The sequence below is a fragment of the Thamnophis sirtalis genome, unplaced genomic scaffold (genome assembly GCF_051295495.1).
Source record: "Thamnophis sirtalis isolate CommonGarterSnake01/CBP01778 unplaced genomic scaffold, rThaSir2_p1.2 scaffold_11, whole genome shotgun sequence".
Lineage (NCBI taxonomy): Eukaryota > Metazoa > Chordata > Lepidosauria > Squamata > Natricidae > Thamnophis > Thamnophis sirtalis.
In genome coordinates, this window is record NW_028261391.1 from 50,238,462 (window position 1) to 50,254,666 (window position 16,205).

Consider the following 16,205-nt stretch of genomic DNA (forward strand, 5'->3'; position numbering starts at 1 on the left):
ACCCAAAAGGCTTTGCCTTTAACTCTGAAAATGTGATTAGGCTTCACAGTCATATTTCAGATCTGTCAGTTGCTCTTGCAGTTTAGGATGAAGTTGTGCAAAGTCTGCTGTGAAAGGATTTAGCACCCAAGTGGGCACTTCCAGATTTATCAGATCATAGAATCTGGTTTCCATATCTTCTTTTAGTTGCTTCAAGTGGCAGCAAAAAATGTCCAAATCTTCTGCTTGGAGTTGACATTCATTACCAAGGCTTGGGAACAGTTAGAGCTCCCGGCGACTCATATTGCTTGCAATGAGGTCCAATTTGAAAATAAATGAGCAGATTACTCCTTTGGCCTTAAGAAAATTGATTTTATCTCCTTGCAGCTTTACATTAACTTAATTCAGCTTGTCAAAACATCAGCGAGATAAGCTACATCCAGACGTCGAAGTTTAAGAGAACTGCTTAGACTTGGATCAATGGTTTCAAGAAATTCGACAACTGTGTCAAAAAGTTCATGGAATCACTGCAAAAACTTTCCTTTTGAAAGCCACTGTACTTCGGTGTGCAAAAGGAGACGTTCAAACTTCTTGTCATTTTCTTCACAAAGCTTGTGAAAAAGTCGGTTGTTCAAGGCATTCAACTCAATTTTATTCACAGTGTTAATGACGTAACATATAGACTCATACAAATGGCCATTCAATTTTTTTGAGACAAGGTGCTGTCTATGAATGACGCAATGGACAGTCATAACTCCAGGTACAACCAATTTTAGATGAGATTGAAATCCGCGATATTGTCCAACCATGGATGCAACTCTGTCAGTTGCACATGCCACGACATTTGTCAAAGGAATATTTTTCTCATTAAAAAACTCTTCTACCTTTTTAAATATCAAAGAACCTTTTGTGTCGGTGGCTAAATTTCGAGCAAATAACAGTTCTTCCCCAATCTCTTCATTTCCGTTGATGAAATGCACATAAGCCAATAACAAGACTTTATTTTCACGAATCATTGACTCATCAATCTGCATCACGAATTCTGTACTTTTAAAGGTGTCAATAAGACTTTCTTCCACTTCAGCAGCTATTTCATCAATTCTTTTTGATATAGTGTCATTGCTCAAAGGAATCGATTGCATGAAAGTGCTTGTGCTGGGCCCCAACATGGTGGCAACAATCCGTTTCACTGCTAGTAAAATCAGTGTTTCTCCGATACTGTGAGGTTTGCCACATTTTACTATCAACAAAGAAACTTCATAGGAACAAATGAGCCCCTTGTCGGCATTGAGTGACAATTTTCCCAATAACTTCTCAACAGTGTTGCGACCCTCAAGCTTGGCCTTTAAGGATTGGAAAAACGATAGTGGTTTGTTGGCTTTATCTGAATGAATTCTTACCAAATGGTCTTTCAGTCGGGAAGGCTTCATCGCTTCATTTAAAAATGTTTTCTCACAAAGAAGACAAAACGGAAGCTGTACGTTGGAAGAAGATGGATTGAATCCCAATTTTAGGTATTCTGTCGAATATTGCCGACACTTCCTGTTCTTGGCCATGTTGAGAGGTCTTTGAAATGAAAGGCACCAACTGCAAATTAAATTTTCGACTGCACTGGAACACTATAAAACACATGTGGGCATTGATAAACCTAGTTTCAACAGTTACATTGACATTACAGCTGACATCACAGGGGACAGCCACTCAGCATGCAATGTTTTGAAAGAAGCACTCACCCCTCCATCACTGCCCATTCTGGGCAATGGTGTGCCACTATATGGGCAGAATGATAGAGGATGATGCGCAATGCACATGAAGATGAGCGATGCGTATTCACATATGTACGGCATGCTGCACTGAAGCTAGCTGGAAGAACATTTTAAAACACAGTTCAATCCACTAATAGCGAGCGATCTGATGTTTTTGTACAACAGATATACAGCGGTTCACTGTACAAAAAAAGTCTCAAAAGTATCCCCAAAACTTCTCGCTCCATCACCCCCATACCGCTTCCTTCCATTCCTTCATCCCCGCGTTGCCCCTTTTTGATCCATTCCGCCCCTGAAAAACAAAACTGCCCCCTGGGGGGCAATATCGTCCAGGCTAAGAACCACTGAATTAAAGTACTGAACCATGACTTTTCCTCCCCATTTCTGTTGTTAGCTATCTTTTCTGTAATTCTCCAGAAGTTCCATACTGAAATCAAAACAAAGAAGGGGATTTATTTATAAGGAAGAAATGCATAGCTGCCTGATGACTATAGTAGGTGACTCTATGTGTCTGAAAGAAACACTAATTTGAATCTAGGGAGTCAGAGATAGAATCAAGCAAATTATTAGCCATAATAATATATCAGTTATGCCAGTAATAAATCAGCTCATCTCTGAACAGAAAGAATAATGTGATTTATTAGGAGTGGTGCAAAGATCCTGTGATAAAAATGTCTGTTGTGTGTATATCTGAACTTATGAGAAACAGTCAGACCTTCTCTTGAACTGGTGACCTTCATATATTTTGCAGCTATTCAACAAAGCAGTTGGGTATTATAATATATTCCCCAAACTTTCTATATGGAATCAGTTTTTTAAAAAAGCAAGGGAAAAAATGAGAAAAGTATATTCTATGGCTATTCTCTCATTTACATACTCTCCTTACTGTGGCATGAGGATGCCCCATTTAATGGTTGCTGAAGTGATATTCACATTAGAACCTCCATTTCATACCCAGTTCACTGCTGAAGGAGACTGAAGCACTGATGTCCAGTTTATCCATAGGTGACCCTGTACAGCTTACAACATTTAAAAAATCCATCATATAATAAAAACTTGTTTGTTTGTTTTTTATAAAAAAACCCTTACCTTCCCTCCCCTATATGGCAGCTAGTCAAATTAACCACGTGATTGATTCTGTCTCCATTCATGGTTTGCATATGATCATCATGGTATTTATTTTATTGAAAATATATGTGAATATAACCTAAATAGCTGTTTGGCTTCAAAGACTCCTACTTAGTTACCTTATTTGAATATTTGTATATCATTGTCCTTCATTCTTGATGTTATGGCTTGCCAGTGGATCTGGCAGCAGATTCGTACAGTGAGGTGGTTGGAGAGAAACATGGGCCAGTCCTGGAATCTGGGGAAGCCTCTGATGAGTGCTGTGCATCAGAAGCAACAATGAGGCCAGGGTCATCAACAGTTTTCAGCTGCCTTCAGAGTTGGATATCAGTGGGGCAGAAGAACAGCTGGAGCCTGTTCTCAGTGTGCACATGCACAGAGCTGCCAGAAGAAGGCAACAGCTAAGGAACAAGGATCGACTCGGGAGTAAAGCCACAGGTAGATGGTGAATGGCCCCTCCCATAGGGAATAAAGGGGAGAGAAAGGTGAGGGGAGTTTGTAGGAGACAATTTAGTTCAATTCATTATCGTGAAGATCTGTTGCTGACTTCTTGCAAGTATTGTCTGCTACAGAGTGGCTTCCAATATTTAGCATTTGTAAGAAATCAGCCTGGCAGTTTTGCAAGCCTGATCAAAGTCTGTTGTAATCTCTTGAAAGGCTGGAACTTTGCTGGAGAGGAATTCACTTTAAACTAAATAAAAGGGGTTTTATCATGATGAGGAGTCAGCTTCATGCTTTTGGGAAGCCTAGATTGAACACTTGATTGAAACAAACAGTGAAGTATGCTATCAGTATGAACCAATAGATTAGTGCATCTTAACTACATTACAGATGAAATATACATTCATTTTCCTTAAATTTATTGCCAATTAAAGCTAAAAATATTAGCAGGCATTTTAACTAGACCCTGTTGGATAATGTAAGTCAAGAACGTTCTAGGAAATGAATGATTTTACAATCATGGCATTTTCATTGTTTCTCAAATAAAATGTCACAAATCACAGAGAAAAAATTATTCACTTGCTTTAGTAAAGATGATCTTTGCTGTGGCTATCTAACATAAGGCTCTTTGGGGAAAAAATCAATGCGCTTGAAAACAATATATCTATAGGATAGAGAGTTTATATTATAGGTTTGTTGTTGTCATTGCTACAAGTTCTTACAGTGTATTGTTCCCTCTTAGCATTTAATGTTCCTGAAAAAATTTAAAATAGCATTTTAATAATATATTCACTCTTGGAAATGAAGCAATCTCTAGAGTCTAGACATTCCCGGGAAGTGAAAAGTAGAGATTTTCCCATAAAGGCCAGAGAAGAAGACTAAGAGAAAAGTCACAATAGCTGATGATTCCGTTTCAGTAAGGAACTGAAACAAAGTGGGTTATGAAATGTACTATCTAAGTATCAGGTATGCCACAACACTTTCCAAGATCTATCAAGTCCACTGATACTATCTTTGCTGTTAATATATATCATGACAAATTTTATGGCAGTTTAAAATTTTTTAGAAGAGGCAGCCTAGTAAAGGTTTAAATTAGGATTAATTTAAGAATTATTATCATGACAGTCATGATAAACCATAGTAACAGAAGAATATATTTTGTTCAGAAGGCACTGGAAAAAAAGAAAGTATTGGACAAGTGGGGGAAGTCAATGTGTGTTAAAAATGTCAACATTTGTTTAGAAATTGAAATGGCTGAACATAGCAATAGCAGTAGCAATAGGAGTTAGACTTATATACCGCTTCATAGGGCTTTCAGCCCTCTCTAAGCGGTTTACAGAGTCAGCATATCACCCCCACAGTCTGGGTCCTCATTTCACCCACCTCGGAAGGATGGAAGGCTGAGTCAACCTTGAGCCGGTGAGATTAGAACTGCTGAACTGCAGATAACAGTCAGCTGAAGTGGCCTGCAGTACTGCACCCTAACCACTGTGCCACCTCAGCTCAATGCAGCAATGCAGTTGAGAGAATAGAAGACAAAAATACAGTTCAAGTTAAATAAAGTTAAATAAATGATCTGAAGATAGCAAGATGAAATATTTTTTGTTTCATGTAGAAAACAAAAATAAAATGCAACATAAGGCATTAACCTGGTGCAGGAAAAAATGGAATAGTATTTGAATACAAACTGAGCATGAGTTAAAAAGGTGATGTGCCTGAAACAAAAGACAAGTGCAATTTAAAATGGAATAACAGAAATAAGATTTCCAAATCACTAGAAGCAATAATTCCAGTTCTTCCTCCTGTTGCTAGATTTTAGAACTGGACTTCAGACTTCAATAGCAATAGCACTTAGACCCATATATCATTTCACAGTGTCTAAGTGGTTTACGGTGATTTCAGTATATTGCTCCCAATAATCTGGGTCCTTATTTTACTGTTCTCGGAAGGATGGAAGGCTGAGTCAACCTTGACCTGGTGAGAATTGAACTGAACTGCCAAACTGCAGGCAGCCGTCAGTTATCAGAAGTAGCCTGCAGTACTGCATTCTAACTACTATGTTCTATTCTATTCTATTCTATTCTAACTATTCTAACCCTACCGAGTAGGGCTAAAGAAACTGAAACTGGTTTAAAGGACAATGATGAAGAGACGACTGGAAAGAGATAAAAATGAAAAAAATCTGTAAAATAGTTGGCAGAACTTATAATTAAAACAATTTTTCAAAAAATAATAAATAAGATAAAATTGCAGTTGCTTCTGGAACTTTCTCTTGTTGCCTTCATACATCTCTTACAAGTAATCTCTGAGTACAGTAAGAAGTCTTAATCAGGGCTTGGATAATTATTTATCTCTTTTTTACTTTGAAAGTTATTTGACAGTTAATACATTTGTATTAGATGCTTTGTTTGATTAGATTATTATTTAAAGTTTGAATGTTAGCTTTTGTATTGATTGACATTTTTCAACACATTAATTACATTTGAATACCTATTCAGTTGGAAGGCATTAATATAATTTTAAAATATTTAATATCAACAAAGAATTTTAAACATAATTTAAGGGTCTTGACAGACTTGAGCATTGGGCACTATCTTAAAAAAATAAAACTCAATGGTGAAAAAAGTAATTTAGGCAAGAAAAACCAAATGCATAGGTAAATATCAGTGGTACATGGCTCAACAGGAGTAACTGTGAGGGGGATCTTGGAGTCCTAGTGGGCAACCACTTAAATATGAGCCAGCAATGTGCTTCAGCTGCCAAAAAACCAATACAGTTCTAGAGGAATAGAGTTAAGATCACATGAAGTGTTAATATCACTTTATAATTTCTTGGTAAGATCACACCAATACTGCATCCAGTTTTGGTCGTCCTCATGTAAAAAAGATTTGAGATTCTAGAAAGAATGCAGAGGAGAGCAACAAAGATGATTAGGGGACTGGAGGCTAAAACATATAAAGAACAGTTGCTGGAATTGGGTATGTCTAGTTTAATGAAAAGACGGACATGGGGTGATATGATAGCAGTGTTCCAATATATAAGGGGTTGCCACATAGAAAAAATCAACTTATTCTCTAAAGCAAGACAAGAAGCAATGGGTGGAAACTAATCAAGGAGAGAAGCAACCTAGAACTAAGGAGAAATTTCCTGACAGTTAGAACAATTAATCAATAGAAAAACTTGCCTCTAGAAATTGTGGGTGCTCCAACACTGGACATTTTAAGTGGACATTTTAAAGAAGATATTGGACAACTATTTGCCTGAAATGGTATAGGGTTTCCTGCCTGAGCAAAGAGTTGGACTAGAAGATCTCTAAGGTCCAAATCTGCTATTCTATAATTCTGTAATGGTGTTTTGTAACTGTCAGGAAAAGAGAAGTAATGCAACAAAATCTAAGGTTTGCAAAACTGTACTAGAAAGTATGTAGGTAAACAGGAGTCACACATTCAATATTACTTTATTGTTTAATATGCATTTAATTTTCTCTTCATTAGAATGGAAAATTAAATAGCAGTTTAAACAGCATCATACTGAATTAGATAATACAATTAAAATAGCTTTCTGAAGAATGACATTTTGATTCCTTTCTAAAAGAAATAGCAGGGACTAAGCACAGTTTCTGAAAAAATATTCTGTAGTTTGAGCAAAAAGTTTCATCTGCTTTATTTTTGGTTTTAAAGATTATTGATGTCATCTTTGTCCTGTTCATATTGAGATGTGGATATTAAAATTGCTACCTAAGTTGTCATGCTTGCTATAGCCCATCTGTAAAATCAAATATACTTTAAGTACAACAAGAAATACCAAAACTAATAAAAATATTATTAAAATAATAGAAATATATCCACTGTAAAATAATAAAAAATATTTAAAGAATTTCAAAAACTTTATCCATGTATTTTTTCTGATGAATACTGGTACCCAAGATGTAGGAAACCCTATACTGTTCCAAACAAATGGTTATCCAACATCTTCTTAAAGACTTTCAGTGTTGGGCCATTCACAACTTCTGGAGGCAAGCTGTTCCACTGATTAATTGTTCAAACTGTCAAGAAATTTCTCCTCAGTTCTAAGTTGCTTCTTTCCTTGATTAGTTTCCACCCATTGCTTCTTGTTCTACCCTCAGGTGCCTTGGAGAATAGTTTGACTCCCTCTTCTTTGTGGCAACCCCTGAGATATTGGAACACTGCTATCATGTCTCCCTAGTCCTTCTTTTCATTAAACTAGACATACCCAGTTCCTGCAAGCGTTCTTCATATGCTTTAGTCTCCAGTCCCTTAATCATCTTTGTTGTTCTTCTCTGCACTTTTTCTAGAGTCGCCTCATCGTGGCAACCAAAACTGAATTGATATACTTTGCCTGGCCTTTCTTTTGTCATTACTTATGTGACAATAGAAATGTTCTCATTAGTTCTTGTATGAAAAGAACATATTTTAACATCATTAGTACTAAATGGAGAAAGGGCACATTTCATAAGAACTAATGCACAATATTAGACCCTACAGAAATAGAGAATATCATCACTTGTTTGTTCTTAATATCCAGAATTCAAGGTAAATAATAAGAGAATGTCACTTCCAAAAACATATGTGCAAACAACCAATATATACCCTTAAGACATATAATAATATGTATAATCATTCAAAGACACCCTGGTTCAACAGGATGTCATAGCTAATTGCCATAATAATAAGAAAATACGACCAAGAGAAAAATTATACCCCATCAATATTGACAAGGCAAGGTATATAATATAAAAAGAGAGCAAAACCTACACCCACTAGCACTGATGAGGTTACCTAGTTGAGTGATGAACAATTAATCAGTGGAACAGCTTGCTTCCAGAAGTTGTGAATGGCCCAACACTGGAAGTCTTTAAGAAGATGTTGGATAGCCATTTGTTTGGAACAGTATAGGGTTTCCTACATCTTGGGTACCAGTATTCATCAGAAAAAAGAGAAATATACATGGATAAAGTTTTTGAAATTCTTTAAATATTTTTTATTATTTTACAGTGGATATATTTCTATTATTTTAATAATATTTTTATTAGTTTTGGTATTTCTTGTTGTACTTAAAGTATATTTGATTTTACAGATGGGCTATAGCAAGCATGACAACTTAGGTAGCAATTTTAATATCCACATCTCAATATGAACAGGACAAAGATGACATCAATAATGGTGGCCTTCCAGCTTCAGCGTACCTTGGAGGAAGCTAACTATCTTGACCCCTTCCAGTCAGGCTTCAGGCCCGGTTACAGCACAGAAACCGCTTTGGTCGCATTGACCGATGATCTCTGGAGAGCCAGAGATGGAGGCCACGCGTCCATCCTGGTTCTCCTTGACCTCTCAGCGGCTTTCGATACCATCGACCATGGTATCCTTCTGCGACGACTGCGGGAGGTGGGGGTGGGCGGCACTGTTCTGCAGTGGTTCTCCTCCTACCTCTCGGACAGGTCGCAGTCGGTGTCGGTGGGGGGGCAGAGATCGTCCCTGAGGCCCCTAACTTATGGGGTGTCGCAGGGTTCGGTCTTATCCCCCCTGCTGTTTAACATATACATGAAACCGCTGGACGAGATCATTCGGAGGCACGGGATAAAATACCATCAATACGCGGACGATACACAGTTGTATCTGTCCGCCCCGTGCCAACTCAATGAAGCGGTGGACGTGATGAACCGGGGTCTTGAGGCTGTTAAAGACTGGATGAGAGCTAACAAACTGGTACTCAACCCGGACAAGACCGAGTGGCTGTTGTGTTTTCCTCCCAATAATTTGGCTGACGTTCCATCGCTCAGGCTGGGGGGTCAAAATTTATACCCCTCAGACAGGGTCCGCAACTTGGGAGTCCTCCTGGACCCACAGCTGAGTTTTGACCACCACTTATCAGCTGTGACCAGGGGGGCATTTGCCCAGGTTCGCCTGGTGCGCCAGTTGCGGCCCTACCTGAACCGGGAGGCCCTCACAACAGTCTCTCGAGCCCTTGTGATCTCTAGGCTGGAATACTGCAATGTGCTCTACATGGGGCTGCCCTTGAAGAGCATCCGGCGACTTCAGCTAGTCCAAATGCAGCCGCGCGAGTGATTGTGGGCGCACCACGGTTCGCCCACATAACACCGATCCTCCGTAAGCTGCGCTGGCTACCTGTTGGTCTCCGGGTGCACTTCAAGGTCCTTCTTACCATCTATAAAGCGTTCCATGGTAGTGGATCTGGCTATTTGAGAGACCGCCTTCTGCCGATTACCTCCCTCCGTCCCATCAGATCGCATAGAGTAGGCCTCCTCCGAATTCCATCCGCCAGTCAGTGCCGACTGGCGACTACACGGAGGAGAGCCTTCTCAGTTGCAGCTCCGACGCTATGGAACAATCTCCCCGTGAAGATCCGCACCCTCACCACCGTCCAGGCCTTCCGCACAGCCCTCAAGATCTGGCTATCCCGTCAGGCCTGGGGATAAGACTTTACTCTCGCCCCTCCCGAATGTTGAATGAATGTTGGGGTTTTTTTTTATTGCTAATTATTTTTATTCACATTTTCTTTTTGTGTTTTGTCCTGCACTTCCCTCCCTTTTTATTGTAAGCCGCCCTGAGTCCCCTCAGGGAAAAGGGCAGCCTATAAATGCTTAATAAAATGAAAAAAAAATAATGAAATAATCTTTAAAACCAAAAATAAAGCAGATGAAACTTTTTGCTCAAACTACAGAATATTTTTTCAGAAACTGTGCTTAGTCCCTGCTATTTCTTTTAGAAAGGAATCAAAATGTCATTCTTCAGAAAGCTATTTTAATTGTATTATCTAATTCAGTATGATGCTGTTTAAACTGCTATTTAATTTTCCATTCTAATGAAGAGAAAATTAAATGCATATTAAACAATAAACATTCAAAGACACCCTGGTTCAACAGGATGTCATAGCTAATTGCCATAATAATAAGAAAACACGACCAAGAGAAAAATTATACCCCATCAATATTGACAAGGCAAGGTATATAATATAAAAAGAGAGCAAAACCTACACCCACTAGCACTGATGAGGTTACCTAGTTGAGTGATGAAATGTCTGCTAGCAAATAACCAAGCTCAGAAAAACCAAGAAGTCCGTAGTTCAGCCCTGAGCTACATATATTCTCTTCTAGTGGATAATAATAAGAGCGATGAGAAGAAGCAGTGAAAGCTTCTTCACAGAAGCTTATAACCCATAGACTGGTTCTAATAACCCTTATTTATGATCTAAAATATAACAAGTAGCTGACTGAGATCTGAAATAGTCTTATCAGCTGATAAGTGATCTGAAAGTCCTCCATACTTGCCAAATGTTTTCATCATCTTTCTAAAGACATCATTTTTCACCATTAGGAAATATTGAACAGCTCTTCAGAACATTAAAAGAATGCATTGCTTATTTACTTCAGGGCAACACTGACAGATGAAAGGTCTCCAGTGAAGTAGGTTGGCACCTTGCATTTATAGTTCAAATAATCTTGGAGCTAATTGTGCAATTTACTGAAAAATATCAATAGTTTAAGGAGCATTTTTTTTAAAAAAAAACACCTACATTCAGAAGAAATTGCAGGGACATTTTTCAGACAGCTTATTAAGGACACTGTAGCTTGAAATTCAGAATCTGATGAGGTGAATAAACACTATCTGAGGTGACAATCCAGAATTTACAATTAAGATGTCAAATGCCTCAACCTACCCATAACTAGAGCAGGGGGAAACTACATTTATCTCAATGAAGAGCAATCTGGTGGCAGGTGTCTGCCAAGCTTTTTCCTGGTCAATTCAGTGAGCAGGAGATTTTTGTTGGCAGACCATAGAGAACTTTATCTCCCATTTACTTCACTCTGTCTGCCAGCTGCTCCTTGTTCTCTTACTGAAATGTGGACAGTAGGGTTAAACAGAAGACTAGGATGTTTTGACTGTGACATGTTAATTATAAAATATTTCCTTCAGGAAAAAGCTCCTTATTGCCTCACTGATTATATTTCAGTGGACAACTAAAACATGTCTTTATTAGGAACCTTTCAACTAGCATTAATTTAATTTGGAATTTTGGCAGGCCATCTATTATATATTAGTGTTGTGTTAGGGTATATGCAGATAGATGTAGGCATGACTTTAATATTATATTACCTATGTAATATAATGCAAGTCACTTATATCCACAGTCCCTATTTATTATTAGATATGTATCCAACCTTTATTTCATACAAATCAAGTTGGTGTACAAAATGCTCCCATCTCCTATTTTCTCACAAAAACAATCCTGTGAATTATCATACTGAAACTGAGAGAACTTGATTATTAATAAAGGAGAATATTTTCAGGTCATGGTTGAAATGAGGGGTCCTTAGTGCTCTCTGAGCTTGGTTGTTTTCTTGCAGACATTTTATTACCCCAAATAGGTAATATCATCAGTGCACCATTGATATAATAGTTTACTTTCATAGCTAAATTCCATAATAATAAGAGTATAATTAATACCAAGAGAAAATTGTACCCCTATCAACACTAGCAAGAAAGCTACCGAATAAAATAAGGGGAAAAACCCTAAAGCCATTATCACCAATACTGTTACCTAGTTTGGATAATATCTACAAGAAAACAACCAATCTAAGAGAATACTAAGGACCCCATAGAACTTCATTAGCCAAAAGTCATGCAGTCAGATTTCATAGCTAAGAAAGTATAAGAACTTCAGCTTGTAGTCTAGGTCAAGAGTGTCAAATTCAATCGTGTCATGGGTTGAATTGTGATGTATTGCGATATTTTTTGCCTTTGTGGAGTTGTGGTGGCCTAAGTGTGACTTATCTGGCCCATAGGCCGCCAGTTTGACAGGCCTGGTGTAGGTTTTCAATCATTTATACCAAAGTAGCTCTCAAACTTCAGATACAAGGGACAAACCTTTATATTGGAATTCACTCTTGAACTTCTGACAAAGTCTGTTGTTGTCAAGCTAGTCCAGTTAACTGATGTAATTTGTGATATTTTAGCCCTTACAGGATTGGATTATTACATAGTTGACATTAATTATAGAATTATATTATTATGCAAATAAATAAATTGGCACAAAGGGCTTAAAATGTCAAAGATCACAATCTGAATGATATAGCATACATTGATTACATACAGATTTAATGGACATTTGGATTGAACGTTACTCCCTTCTCTACAAATGGCTTATAAACTAAAATTTTACTGAAATTGATATTTTAAAGAGTTGAAAATATATATATTAAATAGAAGGTTGCATACAGACCATATGTGATTATAAAAATACTTTTTGAGACTTGGGCAAATATTTGAATGGGAAATCACCAGGAAATATCAATTTTGTAGCTGGATTAAGAAATAGACAAAAAGCATTATAGCAGGAATGCACAACAACCATTTCAGTACTGCTGCCAAAAAGCCTACGTGGACATATTCATATAATTACTAAATAAAGACCAATCACTACAATATGAATATGGTTTTATTTGGCTGGTATCAGTGTTGTTATCTATACTTTATTGGAAAATCATTGACCTACCGTATTTTCACGACTATAAGCCGCACTGAAAATCCTAAAATTTGATTAAAAACCGGCAGTGCGGCTTATAACCCGGTGCGCTTTATGTATGGAAAAAGATCAAAAATCTCTCCCTCCCAATTTGACGCTCAAACTTGAAGCATGAGGACGGCTGGGCTGAGCGCCCGTTTCCGAGCGCCCCCCCCCCGCTTGGTAGGAAGTCCAGATCGAAAGCCAAGCCTGCAGCTAGCTGGCTGGCTGGCTGGCCGGACTACCAGCCCCAGCAGCAGCCCCTCCACCCCTGCATTGACGCGTCGTTCAACTGACCCATTTTCCCCCCGGGTTTTATTTGCCAGCGGAGCCCACCCACCAGACAGACCCTCGCCCCGTTTTCTCCCCCCACCCCACCCAATCCGGGTTAGAGGTGTCGTGCGAACGCGTCTCTCGGGACGCCCCCCCTCCAATTCGGGTTCAAAGCATCGCGCGGATGCGGGAAGCCTCCTGCTTTCTCTATTCTTCCTCTTTCTCCCTCCCTCTTTCTCTTTCTCTTTCTCTCTTTTCCTCTCTGCCGTCTTTCCTGGACTGGGTCTGCTGGCGGGGGGGGAGGGCTGGGAGGGGCTGATGGATCTGGTACCTGCCTGAAAAGAGATAGAAGGGGGGGGGGGAACGCAAGCTTGGAAGCCACCAGACCTTAGTTGATTAGGAGCGGCAGGATTCCCCCCCCTGCCGCGCCCCCCCTCCATTGGTGCGGCTTATAACCCGGTGCGCTTTATGTATGAAAAAAGTTTGAAAAATTAACGTTAACTGATACTGCGGCTTATAACCCAGTGCGGCTTATGGTCGTGAAAATACGGTACATTAATAATAGCATAATTTTAACAATGTTTATTACATCTCTCAACTATTTAATTCCAATGAAGAATAGGCAAAAGGGTATTAAAATTAAATGATGTTATAAATTATAGGAATTTGCAAGTTTAATGAAGATTTGATTAGTATCTAATTTGTTTCAGATATGTATTTTTCTGTTTGGGACTTGCCTATTGTCTTGGGCATCTTTTAATTCATTCTTTTTAAAAGAAGAAATTGCAATTCAGATTCCACCTTTAAATCCTCAATCCAATTAAAATAAAGATATGAATACATTCTATTATAGGTAGCACACTTTTTCTTATTTGTTCTTATTACTGCAGTTGTCCATTACCAATGCTGCAATTAACTTTGCTATTTTCAAGAGCAGCTATGCAGCATCCACAAAGACATATGGCATTCAGCAATAGTGCATACATTCTATAGTCCCGGGATGACAAATCTATTGCACACGTGCCAGAGGTGGCATGCAGAGCCCTCTCTATGGACATGTGAACCCCTGGCAAGCTCATCTTCTGGTTTCTGAGTGCACATGCATGCCACCCAGCTAGTCTTTGTGGGTGCTGGAGATGCCAGAAAGCAGCCTGAAAATGCCCCCCAAAATAGGAATATTCCAGGCTGTTTTCAGGCATATCACTCTTGGTCCACTTAGTTAAAATTTAGTGCACTTTATCTAATTAGGAACTCTATTTTTTAACCCTGTGACCTGTACTGTTATTCATAAACCTGTTTCTCTTCAGTTCATATCCTGCCTTAACTTGCAGTTTTGAAAAACAAATTTTCATCTATTTAATTAAGTGACCATCATCATAACATTGTCTATAGTAATGCTTCATAAACTGATTTAATGTAGGAGAGAATACAATAAAGTTTAAGATTGAATATGACCTGGATCTAGCCAAGGGCTACAGAAAAACATATTTTTTTAAAAAAAATCCCCCCACACACGATTTTTATTGACAACCTGTTGGACCACAGCTCAGAATGTTACCATTGTTTCCTGCTGAGCTCCATATATACAGTGTATATACAGGTGAAACTTGAAAAATTAGAATATCATGCAAAAGTTCATTTATTTCAGTAATGCAACTTAAAAGATGAAACTAATATATGAGAGTTTACATATAGTTTACAGCTCATGAAAACCCCAAATCCACAATCTCAGAAAATTAGAATATTCTAGGCTCAAAATGTCCCACTCTAATCAGCTAATTAAGCCATAACACCTGCAAAGGGTTCCTGAGCCTTTAAATGGTCTCTCAGTCTGCTTCAGTAGGAATCACAATCATGGGAAAGACTGTTGACCTGACAGTTGTGCAGAAAATCATCATTGACACCTTCTATAAGGAAGGAAAGCCTCAAAAGGTAATTGCAAAAGAAGTTGGATGTTACCAAAGTGCAGTATCAAAGCACATTAATAGAAAGTTATGTGGAAGGGGAAAGTATGGAAGAAAAAGGTGCACAAGCAGCAGGGATGACCGCAGCCTGGAGAGGATTGTCAGGAAAAGCCATTCAAAAGTGTTAGGGACTTTCGCAAGGAGTGGACTGAGGCTGGAGTTAGTGCATCAAGAGCCACTACACAAAGATGGATCCTGGACATGGGCTTAAAATGTCATATTCTTCTTGTCAAGCAGCTCCTGAACAATAAACAACGTCAGAAGCGTCTTACCTGGGCTAAAGAAAAACTGACCTGGTCTTCTGCTTAGTGGTCCAAAGTCCTCTTTTCTGATGAGAGCAACTTTTGCATCTCATTTGGAAACCAAGGACCCAGAGTATGGAGGAAGAATGGAGAGGCACACACTGCAAGATGCTTGAAGTCCAGTGTGAAGTTTCCACAGTCTGTATTGATTTGGGGAGCCATGTCATCTGTTGGTGTTGGTCCATTGTGCTTCATTAAGTCCAGGGACAACGCAGCCATCTACCAGGAGATTTTGGAACACTTCATGCTTCCTTCCACAGATGAGCTTTATGGGGATGCTGACTTCATTTACAGCAGGACTTGGCACCTGCCTACACTGCCAAAAGCACTAAAACCTGGTTCAATGACCGTGGGATTACTGTGCTTGATTGGACAGCAAACTCGCCTGACCTGAACCCCATAGAGAATCTATGAGGCATTGCCAAGAGAAAGATGAGAGACATGAGACTGAACAATGCAGAAGAGCTGAAGGCCGCTATTAAAGCATCCTCGTCTTCCATAACACCTCAGCAGTGCCACAGGCTGATAGCTTCCAAGCCATGCTGCATTGAAGCAGTAATTGCTGCAAAAGGGGTCCAAACCAAGTACTGAATATATATGCATGCTTATACTTTTCAGAGGTCCAATATTGTTCTATGCACAATCCTTGTTTTATTGACTGCATGTAATATTCAAATTTTCTGAGATTGTGGATTTGGAGTTTTCATGAGTTGTAAGCCATAATCATCACAATTATGACACATCACAGCTTGAACTATCTTGCTTTGCATGTAATGAGTCTATCTCATATATTAGTTTTACCTTTTAAG

General features: G+C 38.8%; 1 protein-coding gene across 1 annotated transcript; it reads right to left on the bottom strand.

Annotated features, from left to right (window-relative positions):
• Window positions 1-503: 503 nt before the first annotated feature.
• Window positions 504-1,535, bottom strand: LOC148043640 (SCAN domain-containing protein 3-like). The gene has a single exon (XM_087726085.1). The coding sequence runs from the start codon at window positions 1,533-1,535 to the stop codon at window positions 504-506; it is 1,032 nt and encodes a 343-aa protein (XP_087582211.1).
• Between the last annotated feature and the right edge of the window lie 14,670 nt (window positions 1,536-16,205).